At 34.7% G+C, this 21,294-nt stretch overlaps 1 protein-coding gene across 1 annotated transcript; it reads right to left on the minus strand.

The window, feature by feature from the left end:
• Nucleotides 1-520: 520 nt before the first annotated feature.
• Nucleotides 521-20,616, minus strand: GALNT3 (polypeptide N-acetylgalactosaminyltransferase 3). Its single transcript, XM_060106474.1, has 10 exons — nt 20,102-20,616; nt 16,161-16,333; nt 12,269-12,418; nt 10,372-10,606; nt 9,411-9,528; nt 7,776-7,976; nt 5,649-5,780; nt 5,342-5,443; nt 1,534-1,686; nt 521-643 (listed from the first exon to the last, which is right to left on the minus strand). Exons 1-10 carry the CDS (start codon nt 20,614-20,616, stop codon nt 521-523), a joined length of 1,902 nt encoding a protein of 633 aa, XP_059962457.1.
• Nucleotides 20,617-21,294: the final 678 nt, after the last annotated feature.

A 21,294-nucleotide genomic window follows, 5' to 3' on the forward strand; every position in this document is an offset into this window, starting at 1 on the left:
CAAAAGAAGTTTACCTGCATTTTTATATAATAAATTCTAGCTCTATAAAAAATTTCCTGGTTTTACACAAAGGCCAATTTTTTACCTTCATTGATCCACATCTATGTAGTTAAAAAAATACAGTATCAAATCTTTCTCCCTCCCCCCAAAAAAACTAGAAGAAATTTTTAAAATTGTGAGTGTGTGAATGTAGCTTTTCATATTCTCAAGCGTACAAAGCACACAAACATCACTTTACTTGGAAAATTATTTTCATCATACTGTAAACATCTTTTCCTCTGCATCTGGACATTTCAAAATAGTCTTTGGTATTACTAGCTATTGTGCTTTGAAATGGAAACTTAAGGGATTTCTGTAGTGGTGCTACATAGACATTTTAAGATATAAATAAGAAAAATGCACTTGGAATAAGTTACAGTTAGCTGCTTTTGCATAATTTTCAAAAACTACAGTGTATGCCTAGTCACAGTTTTATGAGAAAGAATATCTCCTTTTTCAACTCCTTAATTTTAAGGAACACTTAACCATTTTGGCTAAAAATCCATTTTTGGAGTGGATCTGATGGATTGCATGACACTAAGCTTGGATGCTCTCCACTTGCTGAAAGGCACATTTTAAAGAATGAATTATATAGAAGTTGGTCCTAGAATAAAAAGAAATACAACAGACATTAAGTTTCAAAACTCAAAGTTAACAGAGAAATATAAAAACACTTTATGGTCTCATGGAAGCCAAAGGGAGACTTACATAACAAATATACACCATTCTTAACTTTTAATCTTTCTAATATCTACTATGTCTGATAAAATCTTGTTGGTTTTTGGTGTAGGCAACATCATTTATGCCACCACTGTTCAATTCACAGAAGGTGTTATATAAATGAAGAGAGGTATGCAGAAAAAGGTCTCAATCAAGTTCTCAAATAACAAATATTTCACTGATGTAAGTGATATAAGTGATATAAGTGATAAACTCTAAAAAATCCTGTCATAAAAGTCAGTCTTATAGTGTTCTAGAATTACACGAAACAATATTCAGGTAAGAACTGCTAGTCTCCAGCTAAGCTTTAAAACATATGTTTAAAAACAGAAAAAAAAACCTTTCACATATTCTCTCATTTCTAGATTCATGAAAAAGTATTAAAATAGGGAAGGAAAGAATTAATCACTTTAGGTAAGAAAAAGTAATTATTTTTCTCTTCTCTGCCAGGAAAACAAAAGTATGACTGTCACAAGAAGCATCATAAGAAATTATAAAACATATACAAACAAATATACTAATAATCCACAGACATGTTGAACTGCATAAAACATGCTCTAAGATATTTTATAACTATTTTGCTCCTAAGAGTATTTAATTCATAGATATCTTCTTTCTTACCACATGGGTAGACATACATAATGACAAAGTTAACAAAGACAGAAATTCTGACAGATAATATCAATATAGTATGTTTCATGTATTTTTCCAGATAAGCAATTAGAGCTAATCAAAATAATTACATAAAGGGGTGAATTAATTGTACTGAGGTACCTTCTGGATCTCCCATATCTGTTCTCCAGTGACAAATGTCTTGTGACCTTTGTAAGCACATGCCTTCAGCTGAACGATACCTTGAGCAGCATGAAGACATAATTCCTTCTGGATGTTATGCCGAATTTCATGTTGAACAGAGTATTCAAAGTACTGTGAAAGGAAGAATGCTGTTACTGACGAGAGCACTCTATATCCTCAGTTGCAAAACTGTCCGCCAAAAAAAAAAAAAAAATCAGCAACTCACTGAATAATGGAGTCATGTGTACTTCACCAAAATAATACAATGAAATAAGTATCAGAATCATAACCTGAGTTTTTGGGACAGAAGATATTATAGCCTTTCTCCAGCCTATCACCAACAGATAGTTACTTAATTAAGAAGGCATTGTCTTCCTTTCCATGTCAGAAATTGGAAGCTATCAGGTAGGATGGAGGCTAGAATAGGTTTGCCACAGAAAAGAGCCTGGAAACGTTTAGCAAGCCCATTAACTACCTCTTTCTCTCCACAAGTGTTTCTTCTCTCTTATTCATCTCAGTTAATGGCATTTTCATTTAAACTAGAAACTTTTGAACAGGGTACTCTTGGGAATTCCCTGGTGGTCCAGTGGTTAGGACTTATTGCTTTCACTGCCATGACCCAGGTTCAGTCTCTGGTTGGGGAATTAAGATCCTGCAAGCCGCACGAAGGTGGGGGGTGGGGGGCACACGATGACACTTTTCCTGCCTCAGTTTCCTTGCCTGTAAAATGGGTAATTTAATAACTCCTGCCTCATAGGGTTATGAAGATAAATGGTTTAATACATGTAAAACATTTAGACCAATAACTGGTACATGGTAAGCATTCAATACATTTTTAGCTATTGTTACTATTATTGATGTTTCTCTCTCCCCACATGTCCAATTAAGTAGCCCCTTAATCTTACTGAATTTTCCTCTCAGATGTTACCATCCCACCGATCCTTACTTCCACATCCTCACTTCTTTTGTTCAGGCACTCAAAATCTCTACTGCAATACCTCCAGGTACCTCCAATTTCTGCTCCTATAATTCAGTCCACTCTGCTGCCAGTTAGTCTTTTGTAACATTGATTTGATCCCTACATTCCCTGCTTAGTGATTCACAATCACTACTGTTGCTAAGATAAAGTCCACACTTTTTTTTTAAATTAAGGGTACTTTAATTAATTAATTAATTAATTAATTAATTAATTAATTTTTGGCTGTGTTGGGTTTTCGTTTCTGTGTGAGAGCTTTCTCTAGTTGTGGCAAGTGGGGGCCACTCTTCATCGCAGTGTGCGGGTCTCTCACTGTCGCAGCCTCTCTTGTAGCGGAGCACAGGCTCCAGACGTGCAGGCTCAGTAGTTGTGGCTCACGGGCCTAGTTGCTCCGCGGCATGTGGGATCCTCCCAGACCAGGGCTCGAACCCGTGTCCCCTGTGTTAGCAGGCAGATTCTCAACCACTGCGCCACCAGGGAAGCCCCCACACTTCTTAATTGGTACGTGAAATCTTCCACTTTCAGTCTAACGTCAACCATTGTCCCAATTATATACTATGCTCCTTTCACACAATTCTACCAATGCAGAACATATGTATCCATAACTCCACTTTGCTTTACTCCCTAGAATATCTTTCTGGATCCTTTTCTGCCTAGCTAACTCCTTTTGATCCTTCAAAAGCCAATTCAAATATTACCTTCCTCCTTTAGTTTTCCCTGAACTTGTCTTATGCACGAAATTACACTCTTCTCAGGCTTCCCATAGTCCATCAGAGATAACTTTCATAGCACTCTATTGGAATTGTGTGTGTAGCTAGCTGACTTCACCATAGACCAAAGTTAGGCAGTGTATCTAGTAATAACATCCATTATACATCAAATATTTCATAATGTTGACATTCCAAAGAAAAAATGAGTGAACATAATTGATTTTCAATAGTGAAATTATTAGTCTTAGCACTAATATTTATTGAGCCCTTATTATGTGCTAGGCAGGGACTGTTCTAAACCCTTTATGTGTATTAGAGTAGGCACTCCACAAACATTAGTTGAATTAATCTTGAGTTCCCCTGGTCTTAGCCTCATGCTTAATTTATCTCATTCCACAAATATAATATTTTTATAACTGATAGCTCTTCAGATGGAGATATTGAAAAAAATGGGTTTAGATCATGAAAACAGCACTCTGGCTGTACTTCTTTAAGAAAGATAAACCTTAGGATTTCAAAGATGATAAGGAAGGCTGACCAGAACTTTACATTACTCATATTATTTTTTAAAAACCATTAAAACGGAAGTTATAAGGAATGGAGAATAGTTGAAGATACTTAGACAACCAAAGAGTATGTTATTATCTAGCTGAGAACACTGGAGAGAATTTTAACTTAGAACCAGGACAGCTACACTGGAAGAGAAAGGGGAAGAGGCAAAGCATTGTGTTGCAAAGCCATAACGAATTAAACTGCACTGCACCAGTATATTAGTCAATTTATTCACATCAAAATACCTATTTTCATTTGGCATAGTGCAATACTGTTACAATGGAGTTTTATGCTATAAAAAATATCATTATCTGGTCAAAACAGTAGAAGGGAACATGAGGAAATGATCGAGTTAGATGGTATCTCAAAAACATCTAGCACTCAAGGAACTACAATTCCCAAACTAGTTTAAATGAAATGCTTGATTGAAAATAACATTTAAAGGAAATAAATCAAAATAAAATCAATGGCTATGTCAGGGTGATAGAAGCCAGAGTTATCTTCTTAAAATATAAGCTAGAAAATATAATTCTTTAGCTCAAAATCCTCAGGTGGCTTCTGTCACACTTGGAATTAAATTCAGAATACAAGCTCCACAAGATAGAGACTTTGTCTTTTTCACTACTATAAGAGTGTGAGTTACATTATAGGTGCCAAACAATACTTGTTGAAGGAATATGTGAATTATTTCAGCATCCCCAAATTTCTAAAAGATGGCTATATGCTGTTTATAATTTAAAAATTATTTTAGAGACAGAACTATAAAAACATCTTTATGGCAATGATAGGAGAAAAACAGACAGAACAATGTATAAAATATATTTTCAACTTTTACGATAAAATAGATGTAATGCTAGAAGAAGCCTGAAATAAACTTATAAGTATTTACATTTAGTGATAAGATTTTTACAAATGAGGAAATATTTCTCATTGCTCAAAACCTTAATTTTTACTAGGATAGCCCAGTGTTATTTCTAAAAGAATGTAACTATTTATCTAATTATTTTTTCTTCTAATATATAGTGTGTAAGGAAAATTTTAAGATATGAATATATATACACATCACCGACATATATGTACATATATGTATATGTATCTGTATATATCTGTGTGTGTGTGTATCTCCATCAAACATTTAATATCATGGACCACAAAAATACAGTATGAACATGATGTTATTTGCTGTCAAATCCAGTTAAATATAGGCTTTATGTATAATTTAGCAAAATCACCATGCTAATAGTCATGCAACATCAAAGATTCACATAGAAGATCCTGTTTTTCATTTCAAATGGCATTATTCTATTATTTTCTCATTTGCCTTTCTACTAAATGGGTAAGCAACCTCAAACTGCTTTCAGAGGCAGAGTGAAAATCAAAATAAAGTACTCTGCAACTTCTATATGAATTGCCAAACTTAATCTAAAAACATTTCACATACCAGTTTACCGGAACATAAAATTGATTTAGGGATGCTGAAAAATGTGCAACAACTTACTTCTGTTTGTAGGTACTAAAGAGAAGGGAGGATTTTTAGTGCAGTGCTCACCTGGTTTCCCCCAAGTCCATGACACGTATACAAAATTAATGGTTTGCCTCCTTGATTATTTTCTCCAACATCCAGACATAGAGGCTGACCAAAACTTTTAATCTAAAGGGAAATTTTCAAGTTATAAATTTTTTTAAAAAATCTATGTGGTTTATATTTTTTCGCAATTAATTTCAGGAAGTGGTGTTAATAATAATGTAAAAGCTCAAAAGCAATAAAACAGAAAATATTTCAGCAATTTTTCTGAACCACATAAATATTGGTGGAAGGGAATATACCAAGTAAAAAGGAACAAGAAAATACTCACATATCCAGCTATAACAGGATTAAGGTCTGGCACATACGCTTCTGGATAAATATTGTTCAGATACCATGTAAAATTTTTACACTGAAGGCGTTGCTTTATTTCAAATCTTTTTGAAAGATCACCAAATGACTTCTGGAGGAAGATGAGAAGTGAAGGTGGATGCTTAATTAAAACAGCACTGATAAAGTACTTCGAATGCTACTATTTGTATTTACATTTAGGTCTTTAAAAAAAAATTCTGGGCCAAAATGTAAGATGCGATTTAACTACAGTCACCATTCATTCAGGCAACAAGTATGCTTGGCTGCTCACTTCTGGCTTCAAATAGAATCAAGGACCACTGCAGTGCCGACCTAGTGCTATTTTATTCTTCCTTTGTGCTACAAACCTCTGTCATGGGACAAAGATCCCTAACGAAATGCTGAAGGCAAAAGATGGTAGTGGGGGCATCCAAAACAGATCCTAGTTTTATAAGCAAAAATGGTCTGTAAAGTGTGGTGTGAGAAAGCAGGTATAGAGAAACAGTGCCAACTGTGCAAAATGTAACATATCTCTTCTCCAGTCAAGACCACAAAAAGCAACGCAGTTGGGAATATTTTTTTCTAGTTTTAAGGGTGTTGCTTACTCCTAACAATATCTTCTAATAATATCCTAACAATAACAATGTTTTAGTAGAAAAAGTCAAGTTTTTAATCAATTGTATTTTACTTTCCTTTACCTTATTTAAAAGGACTAAGAAAACTTAAAAAAAAAAAAAAAAAGCCCTAAAATTGAAAAGGTATTTGGTACAGGCAAAATTTTAAAGAAAAATTACAGTGGGTGCCTAAATATATGAAAAAGTAAATACTCAAGTTTATCAGTTCAACTAAGGAAAATATTTTCTCTGCCACCTTCAATGTTTTGAACCCAGGTGTTTTAGCAAAAAGTATGAAACTCTGAAGGACTTCTGGGTAGCTTATGCATTGTACCGTATGGACCTACTTGACCCATGTTAAAAACAAGGGTTTGCTGGCTCACTTGCCCCTCTGTTGGTGACGAGAGCATAAACTGTATTTAGCATCCACTCGCCTGGTTAGCCAAGTACTTTTGTGCAGTACACAATCTGCTCGATTTGTTTTGGTGGCCCTGGCTAAAAAGTTAGCAATCTGACCCAGTAGTGCTCTGACTTTGCATGGTACTGACATGTTACAGGGAGATACCAGAGACCAAAGAAAAAGCGAAATGAGGTAACCAGATCTTTCTTTATGACATTTGAAATGTTGATGCCCTTTAATCCCAATATATACCTGCTTGCAAATTGGCACTGTTTCTTACAAAGAGTTGGGTGCCATTTGCCGAAGCATGTCCTTAAACTGTCTAGTTTATTTACCACATCCAATATTGAAACTGTTGGGACTCAGTTCTAATGCATTAGACATGATGATTCTGCAGAGCTTTGATCTAGGACAGGTCAAAAACAACCACAGTGCCATGCATTTGTTAGCACTTATTTCCTTATTTCACAGCTGCTCTGGGAGACAGGCAAGTATTTTATCTCAAGACAGGGAGGGAGAGAGAAGAAACGTGGTGGAGCACATGCTCCATGTCTGGCCAATCTGTCAACCACCCTATGAAGCACCATAACCATTTCACAGTCTCAAGGGGCTTTGCCAAAGTCACCCCTCCAGGAAGCAGTGGAACCAGAACTGGAAATAAGAAAGTTTGATACTTCTGGTTCATTCTCCTGCCCCATTCTGACACTGTCTAGCTCTCCAGTTCAAAATGCCACTTAGCACCTTGATTTAGGTGCTAATCACATCACCTAAAACCAGTTAAAAGCAGTTCCACTTAATCTTATTTTCTTTGAGTAAAATACTGAACCAAAGCAGTTACAAAAACTAAATATCTTTCATATTAAAAGGGTAACATCAGGTAGAATGCCTCAACTTTTTAAATGCAGTTTACTTGACTTTTTCAAAAAAAAAAAACTGACATGAATGAGTTATATATTTTTGAGTTCAAAAGCCCAGCTTTAAATCTAACTTTAAAAAAAAATGTTTTAGGCTTGAGTTGACTCAAACAGGTAAAAGGACATGTGAACTTGTTGTGGATTTTTTACCGTAATTTAATTATTTAGTCCTAACTTACTTGTTTAACAATTTTTGCTGCATCTGTGTTTCTCCTATAAAATATTTCCTTATATTCATCCATCCAGACTTCTGCAAGGCGAACTTGGTTGCGAGCAATCACCTGAGTGCCTTTTGGAAAGGTATGAGGGCTTTTGCTGCGAAAAACATGTCCAACAACAGAGCAAGGCATAATCTCCAACTGCCCACCACATTGCCACACCTGATAATTAATGATATTTGTTTAAATTTACAGTATTTTAGGAAAATCAAAGTGTTGCTTTTAAGTTCACCTTTAAGATACTAATAAAAACAAAATAAGAGATTTATTGCAGCTTTACAAATAGTCTCTGTTCACTGCCAGTTCAACTTAAGTTCTCAAAGATAAAGAACTATTATTAAATGGTACAGACACAAGAGACAAAAAAACCTCACATTTTCAGAAATTACTTTAACAAAATAGTGATTTCAGATCTCTCATAAAAGTAAAGTCCACAATTTCTTTTTTTTTTTTTGCAAAAATTATGCAAGCTCTCTAGTATCCACAGAAGACCGATGGCTCTTCTGCATTTGACTTCCACAGCAGACTTGGAGTAAGTGAGCCCAGACTCTATTTATCTCTTGTATATTCAATTTTGTGATCAAGAAACAAATTCCAGACAGTCATTATTACCAAAGCACAATCTATTAAACTTGATCATTATAAAAACTTCATACTATTAGAGACAGAGGGTCAAAAAAACTTATTTGCATTAACTCTAAAATGGCAAATCACTAAATCAATACCTACTCACTTAAATATCTTGACAGTTTGTTCTGCTATAAATGAAAAATCTAAAAGTCATGTTTAATAATATGTGCTAATATTAGGGCAGTGGTTGTATTCTCTCTCTCTTTCTTTTTTTTTTAAACAAGTGAGAAGGCTTGGTTCAGTTCAACAGACTGCTTGAGATCCAACATGTGCTGGGGGTTAAGAATACTTAAATGAATAAATATTTAAATGAGTAAAACAAGACCCCTGCCCTTAAGCAGCTCAAACTTGGCCAAGATCATCACTTGCCATTATGTGATGAAGTCAGAGCCAAAACTTAAATCTTCCAACTCCTAGTTCAGTTCTTTTTCCACTACATTCCAGCCTAAGTGATAAGAAATGAATGACAAAATCATTGTAGAAAATGAACTCATGAAATCAAATACATACATGTGGAGACCATCTAAAACCTTTTTTTTTTAATTTCTCATATTAACTTTTAATATGTATAGGGGAAAAAAGCTTGTTTAATCTGAAGAGTTAAGTTCAATGTCCTTTAAAATTATACATAAATGTTTTTCCATTCTGACTCACTTGATAACCAATTTCCTGAAGCACTAGATTTAATTATATTTATCTTGGCTGGAATTCAGTAGCTACAAGTGCATTAATTGGTGTTACTGCCTGGACACAGGCATTTAACTGATTCTTCTTGTTACACTGGCAGCAATAAATAAATATATTAAGTTACACTTTAAGAGGAAATATATTTACTCTAAAATTTCTAACAATTGAATTTCAGGAAGCACAAAAAGTAAAGACTACATTCATCCATGATAATCTGTATCAGCCAACTAGAAATATATATTTCATTGCTTAGTATGAGCGCTATATTTATAAACTTACTCTGAAAGACATTTCTATATTTTCACCTCCCCAAATTTCCATTTCTTCATCATAAGTTCCAATATATTCAAAATAGTGTTTTGATATGGAAAAAAGGCCTCCTGCAAAAGTGGGTGTTCTGAAAAATAATCCATTGTTAAACTTTGTTATAAAAACCAAATAAGAAAAAAAAACATATTTTAAGAGCAACTGAATCAAATGTACAAATAAATTAAAGAGAGATGACAATTTCAAGGCTTTATATAGATTAATAAAAACTAAAAATGCTATCTTCAACGTCAAGTTTTGGGGGATGGGGAGGAAGTACTTTAAGTATCCTTCCCTAGCAGAACAAAATTATTGTGTCTTCTAACCAAACTTAAAAGATTCTCAAGGGGGCTTCCCTGGTGGTGCAGTGGTTGGGAGTCCGCCTGCCGATGCAGGGGACGTGGGTTCGTGCCCCGGTCCAGGAGGATCCCGCATGCCGCGGAGCGGTTGGGCCCGTGAGCCGTGGCCGCTGAGCCTGCGTGTCCGGAGCCTGTGCTCCGCAATGGTAGAGGCCACAACAGTGAGAGGCCCGCGTACTGAAAAAAAAAAAAAAAAAAAAGATTCTCAAGGGAATTCCCTAGTGGTCAGTAGTTAGAACTCCGTGCTTCCACTGCTGGGGGCCTGGGTTCGATCCCTGGTAAGGAAACCAAGATTCTGGCCTCAAGGCTCGGCCAAAAAAAAACCAAAGATTCTTAAGTAATGAGTATAAGGAAGACATAAGAGCTCACTTAATTCTACTTCCTACTCAGTAACATCATGTATAAACAAGTACATAAATATATAAATGACTTTCCTATTCCTTCCATATAGAATATGTGTATTCTTTATATTGTTAATGTGAATTACCTTTGCAGAAATTACTGTAAAAAGCAGAGAATGTATACATATTCGAATACTTGAACTGTATATAAGACTTTGAGAGCAATCATCTTACTTAATTGGATAAGTTTCATCCTTCCTCCTTTGCTTCTCATGATCGGGAAGTGACTCCCAGCCAAATGAAAGGCTCCAGTCAAAATTCCCACGGTTGTGGTTACTTCCATAAGGAGAAGGTTTGTTGAATTCGAACGTGTTCAGATCTATGGATGCAATATCTGGGCTCACGACAGCAGTGTAGTTCTCAGCTATTCTGGCCAACAAAGGTTCTAACCAGCCATAGAAACACTCACCTAGAAGGAATACAATTTTTATTAATTCAATGAAAACACTCAGGGATTTTTTCCTTTTGTGTTTTGGAAGAGGGTTTACAGAGAAATGAGAATAACCAAGTCATTAGTGTTTTGAACATTTATATAGCAGAGATTTCTTAAAGGTTCCTTGTGAAATAAGGGTAGGATGAAAAATATAAGACAAGATTAAGCATAGTTAGGAAATGACTGATTTTTTAACCTTATAATGGAAGCAAAATGATACTGATATATTTAAGTTTCAGACTGTGTATTTCTCTTTAAAATGGGCTATGAATCAAGGATAATGTTTTGCTGATCCATACCACTTAGCTCCAGAAGTGTTCTGATTTACTTAAACTTGTCTCCCTGAGTAAGGTATAGTAACTGAAATCTTCATTTCTCTGACAGGGTCTTAGGAGAAAACAAGTAAAGGAGTCAGAATATTCTGATTTTAGCAGTTGGAGACAAAGCACCATTCAAACCTGCCCAGCCCTAATGAAAGAGAGTGGAGGAGTGGCAAGAAAGGTCTGGGTTCTGGCCCCAGGCCAGGCTGTCTCACGTCACACATAGAGTTCAGGAGATGTGGCATGTACAGTGCTACTCAGGGCTTCCCATCATTCAGTGGAGTTTGGCAGTCATGGTCCAGGAGGACCATCAGACACATTTGCCTGGAGGGGAAGAATGCCCAGTACAGTATTGTAATTTCTGACAGTATTGTAATTTTGGACCAGGAGAGGGAATGCTGGAGAAGCAGCCATTTCCTTTTGAAAACACCTCTCCTGGATTACCTTTAGACCTTTCTTAAATGTCGGGTATTAAGAGAATACTGAATGTGAAAGCTCTAAAGAGACTCAAGCAAATCCAAAAGCCCTTCTGTAACAATTAGCGTATGCTCAAAACCATTTGCTTGGTCAAACATAACCTAAAGGCTGGCCAATCCAAAGCTAAACACTCATACAAAGAGTAAAACTCACTAAACTTAGAGCTTGAGGGAATAAGTGACATTTTAGTAATACCTAACATATACATTAAACATTGACTCTAAAATTACTGTCTAAGTACTTTATTTAAAATCACTGACACTGAAAAAAAATTAAAATACAAAGAAAAAAAACCCAGCAGCAACAAAAACAAAAACTAACAACATTCATGGGAAAGATACCAGAAGCTGTAAAGGGGCAGCCCTAACTTGGCACAAAAAGGAGTGTGTGAATCTTTGGGGGGGAAAAAAGAACTGAAATATAAAAAGTCAAAGTTTTAGGACTAGGACAAAGTTTAATGATAGAGTTGACTACACTTAAACAAACAAAACTTTCACTCACTTTAAAGTGTAGTAATCAAGAATAATAAGGAAAACCACATTTTTTGACAAAATGAGAATATGAAAAAATCCTAGGCATGGATAACTCGCTGGGGAAGCTGGCCACTGGAGGCCATAAAGTTAAGGAGCCTCAAACAAAAGGACGTAAGATCTTTGAATAAGTGAAAGGGATTTCCTACCCAGAGCTGTAATCTGCTTGGGCTGTCACTGCTATAATCACTAGCTGAAAATGATGTTAAAGAAAATGCAATTAGGCATTTAAAGAAAAGACTTCCTTACCTTTTAAATTAGAGGGAGGGGGAGGGAAAATGTTACAACTATGTCTATACATGTATACTTACAGTGAGCATCTAAAAATGTGAGTGTTTCAGCTGTTGCTACTGTTGCTCCTAGCAACCTTGCAGTGATCAGACCTTTTCTCTCCTTTTGTCTGACTACTTTTACGATAGAAAATTGTTTTATATATTCCTCTAGTTTACCATGCAAGTACTCTGTAAGAAAAAAAAATCAAGATTAACTCCTTTCTAAGTATATTTTCATATATATGAAAGCTAATAAAGAAACCACAGGGCAATGAGTCCTCCACATGCATAATCTTAACAGTTGTACACATCCATCCTTAAGACAAAAATTATATCTTCAATTCTTATTGGAAAACAAAAATTATATATACAGATCTTAACTTTTGAATGATTATAATGCGTGACATTACCACACATAGTTATCCTGCCCATGTCATATCAGTAAAAACAATGTGTTTGGCGGGGGAGACTTCCAAAGGAATAGACCCCAGGAGTTAAGAAGATTCATTTAGAGGCCAGAGAAAAGGGACAAAGGAGTGAAAGAAACTGAATTTGACCAAAAAGATATTTGATTCTTATTTAAATTGGCATTTAAATCTGCAAATGTATAGAAAATTGTCAAGTATCAAAAAAAAATATCTGATATTTAGGCAGTGGTCAAAATAATTTAAGGCCAAAATCTTGAGAGAAAGATGAGTAGGAAAATCCAGGGCTACAGCAGTTTGGGAATATTTCTACAAAGAATCAGCAAAAAATTTTTGAAGGCTCTAGAGTCTCCTGACACAGAATTTTTTCCAGGAAAAATATGAAGGAAGAAAAGAGTATGTAAATCAGGAATGAGGTTAGAAACAGGCAAAATTTTAGTCATGGGTGTGTATAATTTAAGATACTCAATATTCCAATTTGGATGACATACATACTAAGCAAGAGTTAAAATAACAGGTAAAAGAAAAACACATCAATCGAGTCAATCAAGTGTTGTCCATATTTTTAAACAACGTCTTAAGCCTGCTTGTTCACCATTGAATTCTTGACTCTTTGTTCAGTATATAATGCAGTTCTTCAAGTGGCCTTCTTGGACCCATAGCACAGACTCAAAAAGAGTTGGGAATATTGAGAACGCCAGCAAACATCCTGGGTAGATGTTTGCTTCTGCCAGATTTCAGAAGCAATTGCAGGTGACTTTGACTTTATCTGTAATTAGATATTTTTAAAAATTCTCCAGTGGTGCAGATAAGAGAGTTGCTTATTTAAAGCTTAAACATTCATGAAGGAGGTAAGAGTCCAGGAATAACTTTTGTGGAAAAATAAGCCTATCTAAACATTATCGTCTCAGAGTAACAGATTAACTTTTTTAACACCTTCTAAGTACCTCAGAATTAATACTCTGAAAGACAAGTAGGATTGTAATTTGTCTTAAAAATATAATCATAGCTATTTCTGCTTTAATCATAGAGTTATAGAGCAGCAACTTAAAAATAGAAACATTTTAAAGGTCTTAATGGGAGTTGATTTTTAAAACGGAGTCACTACAGATTCCTTCAATAAACCCTCCCACTGTTCATATGTTAAGAAATTTTTATTCACCCACAACTTCTGAACTTCCTATAAATTCTTACCTGCCCTTTAAATTTAGCCCCCATACACGCCTTAATTTTATGAAGTTAAAAACACAAAGCCATGAAATCAGATTTCCTAGGTTTGATTTATAGCACCATTACTTTTAGCTATGTGACCTTGGGCAAGTTATTTTACCTTACTGTACCTCGGTTTCTTTACCTATAAAGTGAGATAATAGAAAAAATGGGGCTAATAGGACTAACCCTCACAGGGAATTGTTAGGAGGATACAATGAAAAATTATTGTACAAATAAAACATTTAAGACAAGAACTAACTAGCACATGGTCTATGCTCTGAAAATCTTAATTATATTTTGTTTGCTATCATTGGGATTTAGCTATCTGTTAATTGGTTACCTACATATTTATGCTACTTTTCCTTAAGCAAATTGTAGTCAGGGACTATGGTTTCTACTTCACAAGCTCTTCTATGGTAACGAGGGACACATTTTCCACAGTGGGGACTCATTAGGTAGTTCTTTGACTGATTCAATAAGACAAATTACACTACTATTCAAAGATAGCGCTCGCCAAGAAAACTTTTCCAAATCTATTGTTGATTGCTATAAAGAATTATAAAAAAATACTCAGACCCTTTGACCAAGCAGTCCTACCTCTCCTAACTTATCTAAGGATATAATTCAAAAAAAAGGAAAATAACATAAGCACAAGGATATTTATTGTAGTATTACATATAGTAAGGCTAAGGGGTAAATAAAAGTGGATGGTTAATTAAAATGTATCTAGTCCATTTTTGTCTTTAAAACTAAAGTTTTGAAGGTAACAGACACAGGCTAGTAATGTTACATGAAAATGTCAGATTTCAAAACTAGATTTCTGACATGGATATAATTAGATAAACATTATATGTTTATGTAGACATTGATTAGGAAAGAAAAGGAAAAGATTAAAATGGTTGAAACATTAGGTTAAAAATGTTACGCTTTTTTCACTTACAACCACGTCTAAAGTCTGGATACATCTTATAATTAATTGATGACATGTCACCTGATAGGTAGTGGTTTTTTTTTTCTCATGGTCTGTAAAGTACTGATTTACCTTACAATAGATGGTGCTTTGGATTTAATGGAAGAGTGTTATCCTCACTTTACAGATATAAGGAAACTGCTCATTAGTGCTAGAGCTAGAATTTGACTTTAAGGAATCTAGTTCCAAACTTGGGCTCATTCAGGAATAAATTTTGCAATCATTGAAATAATCTATATCTGTTTGGTACTTAAAATACTTGTAATGTTTGAAAACTCAGCAAATTATAGTATTTGTCTGATTATCCTTGTGAGTCCAATTTAAAATGTGTAACTTAGCAACTGATTATTGACATAAAATTAAGTGAAAATTCAATAAAGATTCTGGCTAGCTTTGTAAATGGTATTGGAATATTTAAAAGCACCAAAATAGGGCTTCCCTGGTGGCGCAGTGGTTGAGAGTCCGCCTGCCGATGCAGGGGACGCGGGTTCGTGCCCCGATCCTGGAGGATCCCACATGCCGCGGAGCGGCTGGGCCCGCGAGCCATGGCCGCGGAGCCTGTGTGTCCGGAGCCTGTGCTCCGCAACGGGAGAGGCCACAGCAGTGAGAGGCCCGCGTACAGCAAAACAAAACAAAAAAAAATAAAATAAAAAATAAAAGCACCAAAATAAAACAGGATGTGATAACTCTTCAGTAATTTTTAACTACTCTTTGATATTATTTATTAATATATTATTTATATTAATTTTTCTAATCTTTAAAACAACCCTAGAAGTTATGTATTACTTATGTATTCCCTCATTTCTAAGCTATACAATTATATACTTCTTATAAGCAATGGCATGTTCATTGAATTGGCTGTAAGTGTCTTTTATTCTACTGGTATGTAAACTAATGATGTATTATACAATAAATTTGATGAAATATGGCATTTCCCCCATTTTACAGATAATGAAACTGAGGTATAGGGGGGTTAAGTAGCTTTCTCAAGTTACATAGCTGGTTAGGACCAGAACTGGGATTCAAATCAAGGCAGCCTAACTCAAGGCTCAAGTGTGTGCTCTTAACCACTATGTCTTACAATAAAAGTCTCATATTGAGGACCACAAAGTTATAAATAATGGTGTTTCACACATTTCTGAACTCCATAATATTTGAATATGGACTTCCTTGGATTCTCCCTTCATATATCATATATAGCATCCAAGACACTATATTCAAGATCTGAGGTGGCATAGAGAGAGCACAATATACCCAAACAGACTTTGGACAACACCACATAGATTTACTTAGGAAGCAATCTAATTTGCATGTGATTTCTTACCATCTACACTAGCATCATCCACCAAAATGATCTCCTTCAGCAATATGGCAGGTGAAGAATAGAGCACGCTGTGGACAGTTCTAAGCAACGTGGACCATGCTTCATTATGAAAAACTATTATGACACTGGTGGTAGGCAGGGGAGGACAGCGCTTAAATTTTTGTTCAATACATCTAGAAAAAGTCAAAGTAGAAGAACAATTATGAATTTTATTACTTTATTTCATGGCTATACCATTACTAAATTATCATTATTTAAACCTTTAAAACAATAGAAATGATAGTGGATACTTTATTTATATGTAAGATGATCTTAATGCTATATAAAGGCAAATAGATCAAAACAAAATTTCTTACAAATAGACCACTCACCCAGAGATCATGTCCACTGATATTGCATGTCACGAATTAAAACATGCTATTGTAAGTTTTCTCCATAATATAATTTTAAATACAAATAACATTTTAAATAAGAAAAATAACCTAGAAGTGAGACAACCTGTAAAAATAGCAAATACTTGTAACTGCTCAAATACAAACCAAGTTTTTTCTTTCCTTGTAGAAATCCTACATTTTTCTTAATATTTGCAATTTTAATTATTAAATGAATATTCATCTTTGTAGAGATTATCTTAAATTAGATACTTTCCTAGGAATGTAATATTTTCTAAGTTTAATCAATTCCCTTAACCTGTAACTGAACCAAAAAGGGAAAAAATTGCTTACTATAAAACCTATTTCCTTCAGCAAAAACTTAAGTACCTATCATATGTCACATGCCATGCTGTGTTAAAGATTTTGCTCCAGTAAGGAGAGAGACCCTAAATAGTTTTTGACTGATTAGTGGTATTACTCATTCACTAAAAACTTTAGTTATAAATTTATCTTGAATTCATTTCGATAGCAATGTCATCCTCAATGAAAATAATCTTCATATGAAGCCATTGGGGTGTGTGTGGGTCTGTACAATCTCCAGGCTTTGAGAATGGAGATGACCACAGTCCCTCACCTGCTGAGTTGAGGTGAGGATCAAATGAAATAACATATAGGAGAGGGCTTCAAAACACTGTAAAATCAAACAGAGTGAAGCTGGGACATAAAACATGTGTGATCTATGGTAAAGATAAATAAGTAAAATAACTGGATCTTTGATAACCATAAATGGTTGTACAATTTTAGACAACAGACTATGAAATCCTCCTACACAGTCAAAAGCCACTATAAGTAGTGTGTGAACAATCAAACAGTGTTCTTCAAACCCAAAGATAAGGAAGTAAATCATTCACTCATGGAAATAGGAGCCCAGCACACTTTGGTTTGCCCTGCCAGGGCCCATGGGGAAACCAGAGCCCCCAGAATGGTGGCCTGGGAAAGCCACCCTAAAAGAGATATTCTACAAACTCTCATTAATTACTACTTTTACAGCCATACCTCAGTATGAATGTGTTTCAAATCCTTTCCTGAGAGGATGTCTTTAGGTTGAAATATTTGTAGTGATAAGAAAGGAATTAAATTAGGGATAAAATACTGAGAGGGTGTCAACACCACTGAGTAGGAAAAGAGGAGGAAGGTGAAACTGATTTTGCTCTCTAGGACCATCATGATTTTAAAGTGTAACATACATGCATAGCCAGAAGAAAATATTCACATTCATCCTCACTGGTAGATGAAAGCAAATGATTTATTCTAAAGTGAATTTTGGATAAACTATCAATTAAAAATAAAGTCCAAACACAAACTACCTATTTATCTATCTTCGAGTTAAAATTACACGGAAACAAATGACTAAATACAAGCTTGTATTTTTAATACATAAAGTCTTATAAGCCAACATAAAAGTATAAGTAAAAATTATGAAAAACTCCATACTATAGTATTTCTTTTTTAGGAAAAAACTTTATAATTTTGTCTTATAAGCATTTTGGGGAGGGAGTTTTGGGATTTAAAATTTTTTTTTCCTATATTTATTTGCCACGTGACTAATTAATATAGTATTAATATAGAGTTATAAAAAGGTTTTGAAGATTTAAAGTATGACACTTTACAAAAATTCACACTAATAAAGTGTTATCTCTTTAATCTCACAAGGCTTTCCCTCAGTTTAAGCAAGGATTTATTTGCTTAACTGATAAGTACTAATATCAAGTAAAAGTGTCATGTATATCATCAATGCAAGTGATAATAAAATTTCACAGTGTGATTTCATAAACCCCATTTATTTTGAAACAATTAGCATGCTCAACTTATGTTTAAAAGTTGTTTCACATGTCATTTAAAATAGTGAAATTCAAATAACTTGCCAAAGTGATTACAGATTCCCAGTCAAACCATTTGAAAAATTTGGCATACAGAAATGTGCTTAAATTATCAGTCACAAGACCATCTGGCTTCGGGAGAAATTGGATCTATATTTCTAATGAGCATGTAAAAGATTAGCAGTTCTTCAGAAAATGTGTTCCTTGATGATATAAGTTAAATTTAAAGTATGAAAGTATTAAATCTTCACAGTTCTAGGTACACATTCCTGTCCAAAGAAAAAAGGTTCTTTGTGTGCATAGCTATTTTACACTTACATATTGATTAACATTATTGAATATTACTGTAGTTTCTCAAAGCTATATTGGAGAAAAGACTTATCCTGAGCTCCCTTTGTCATGTCAAAGAATAAAAATCATGCTTCTTGATTTGTGATGGGGATTGCTTTTCAATCAAGACCTCTCCCAAAATCAGTAAAGGGCCATATTGCATTTTAACCTATTAGCATAAAAAAGGAACTATACTATGCCCTGTCAGAACAACTAGAATATTTTACATTCATTTGTTTCTTCACACATTCATTTAAAATGATGAGCAATTTAACCTTGAATCACACAGATTAGAATAGAGCAACAGAAATCTAATCTACACAGCTTCAATATTGAGGAACTCATAGTTGGAGCAGGTATTCATGATCATAAACCTAGAAAAATATGAAGGAAGCAATAGACCTAAGCCTACTAAAGTACTTTTCTTCAGGTTCACTTATAAATTTAATTCTCTTATAACTAGAAAACAAAGTATGTAAGCCCTGTTTGCTTACAGTTTGTCTATCTTGCACTTTTAACAAATCTACAGATTGTTTGAAAGTGCTGAAATTCATTTTAACTATTTCAGCTCAGATAGAGCATTTGAACACTACCTCAAAGATAACACGATGGTTAACTAAGAAAAAAAAAGACAGCACAGTAGAATCGGGGGCTGGGGGGGATTTTAATCAAAATACTGTATATTTGAGTTAAACATGTAAACAAAGTGACAATGAAAAGCAATGTTGGCCTCTCAGAAGAGAAAGGGAGAAAACTCTATAAATACAAGAGCTTATTCAACAAAACTCCAGAGAAAGAATCACAGTTGAACTAGTAATTAAAACAATACTGTCTCTTAAAAGAAAGGTTACAAAACACAGGACATTCTGAAATGTAGTTATAGCACTAAAAGTAGCCACAAAGTCCATGACTTAGCTCATAAACTATCATAGCTCCAAAATCTTGGCACAGTTTTTAATATTTCTATTCTATAGCAATACACAGAAGAACAGAAACAACTCCTCCACCTCCCACATTTCCCATAAAATCCACCCCATATTTCCTCCTTAATGGATGGGAAAACTAAAGCATTTAAGAATAAAGGATTTCCTTGTGGTTCTATAGAGGTCAGATCTAGAATTCAGTTTTCTAATTTCTAAGATGATAATTTTTCACATATGCAATGCCTCACTAAACATAGATATAGAAATCTAGCCTCAATAACAATAAGCAAAAAATAATTAAGACAGGCTAAATAAATGGTATTTGCCGATTCTTTGCCTCAAAGTGACTAAAGAACAAGCAACTTCCTTAACTAATGCCCCTCCCCTGAAAACCCTCCTGATAAACACTAAACAATGAATATTCTTCAACATACTCAGGAGGTCGAGTGTCTGGTCCAAGATCTCGGTGTAAAGAAATCCTGTCACTTGCAAAAGCGTTAAAACAGTGTTTTGCTTCTCCACGTTCTTTTTCCTTCTGCTCTTCAATACTTAAATTGGTTGTCTTGAATGCTTTGCCAGAAGCACCAGGTGCATTAGAATCCTGAGGCGGGCGGTCAAGAACGGGTTTCAGTTCTGCTGCTGTATAATATCCTTGCAAACAGGGTCTCTCACCAGCATCAATGTTTTGCCTGACAGGTGCTCCTATTTGCATTTTTGGCATTGCATCTTTAATATTGTTTACAGCTTCTAGCATTAAATCAAACATCTTGTTTTTGTTTTTCATATTTCTTTCCATCCTTGATTCCTCTTTGGAATATTGAACACTTACTTCTCTTTGCATTAAAATCAAAAATATTATAAAGAAAAAAACTACTGCACCAAGCTTCCAGAACTTTTTATGGTAATGTCTTTTAAGATGTAGATTTACTAGTCGTTTTAGGTGAGCCATTCTGACATTAAAAGCTTGTCACTTGACAAATAACAGTTACAGTTTCCTCTGTTACATATATTTTTTATCATAGATTTGCTGGCAAGAAGGTTTCCTTAAATTGCAATACCTATAAACAGAAATGACAGGTTAGTAGCTCTTCATTCCTATAGGCATGGTTCACTTCATTCACTCAGCCAACAATTGAACATAAGCTATAAACAATGTACTCTTATGGTTAATAACAATACAAAGATATCTTGCCCTCAAGAAAATTACACTTTTGGAAGAACACAGTTGCTATCATTAACTATAATCTATTGCAGTTATAAAATATTAGAGACTTCTCTCCAGTAAAAAAACACATTGTTAACTCTGCCTAATATCTGCCATATAATATGCATAAATGAGTTTTATAAATATATTTTGAGTTTTAAAAAAATATCTTAGCTCTGGGGCTTCCCTGGTGGCGCAGTGGGTGGGAATCTGCCTGCCAATGCAGGAGACATGGGTCGGATCCCTGGCCCGGTAAGATTCCCACATGCAACTAAGCCCGTGTGCCACGACTACTGAGCCTGCGCTCTAGAGCCCGTGCTCTGCAACAAGAGAAGCCACGACAATGAGAAGCCCGCGCACAGAAAAAAGACCCAACACAGCCAAAAATAAAAACTAAAAACAAATAAATAAATAAATTTATTT

This window comes from Mesoplodon densirostris, chromosome 8, assembly GCF_025265405.1.
Source record: "Mesoplodon densirostris isolate mMesDen1 chromosome 8, mMesDen1 primary haplotype, whole genome shotgun sequence".
NCBI classification, from domain to species: Eukaryota; Metazoa; Chordata; class Mammalia; order Artiodactyla; family Ziphiidae; genus Mesoplodon; species Mesoplodon densirostris.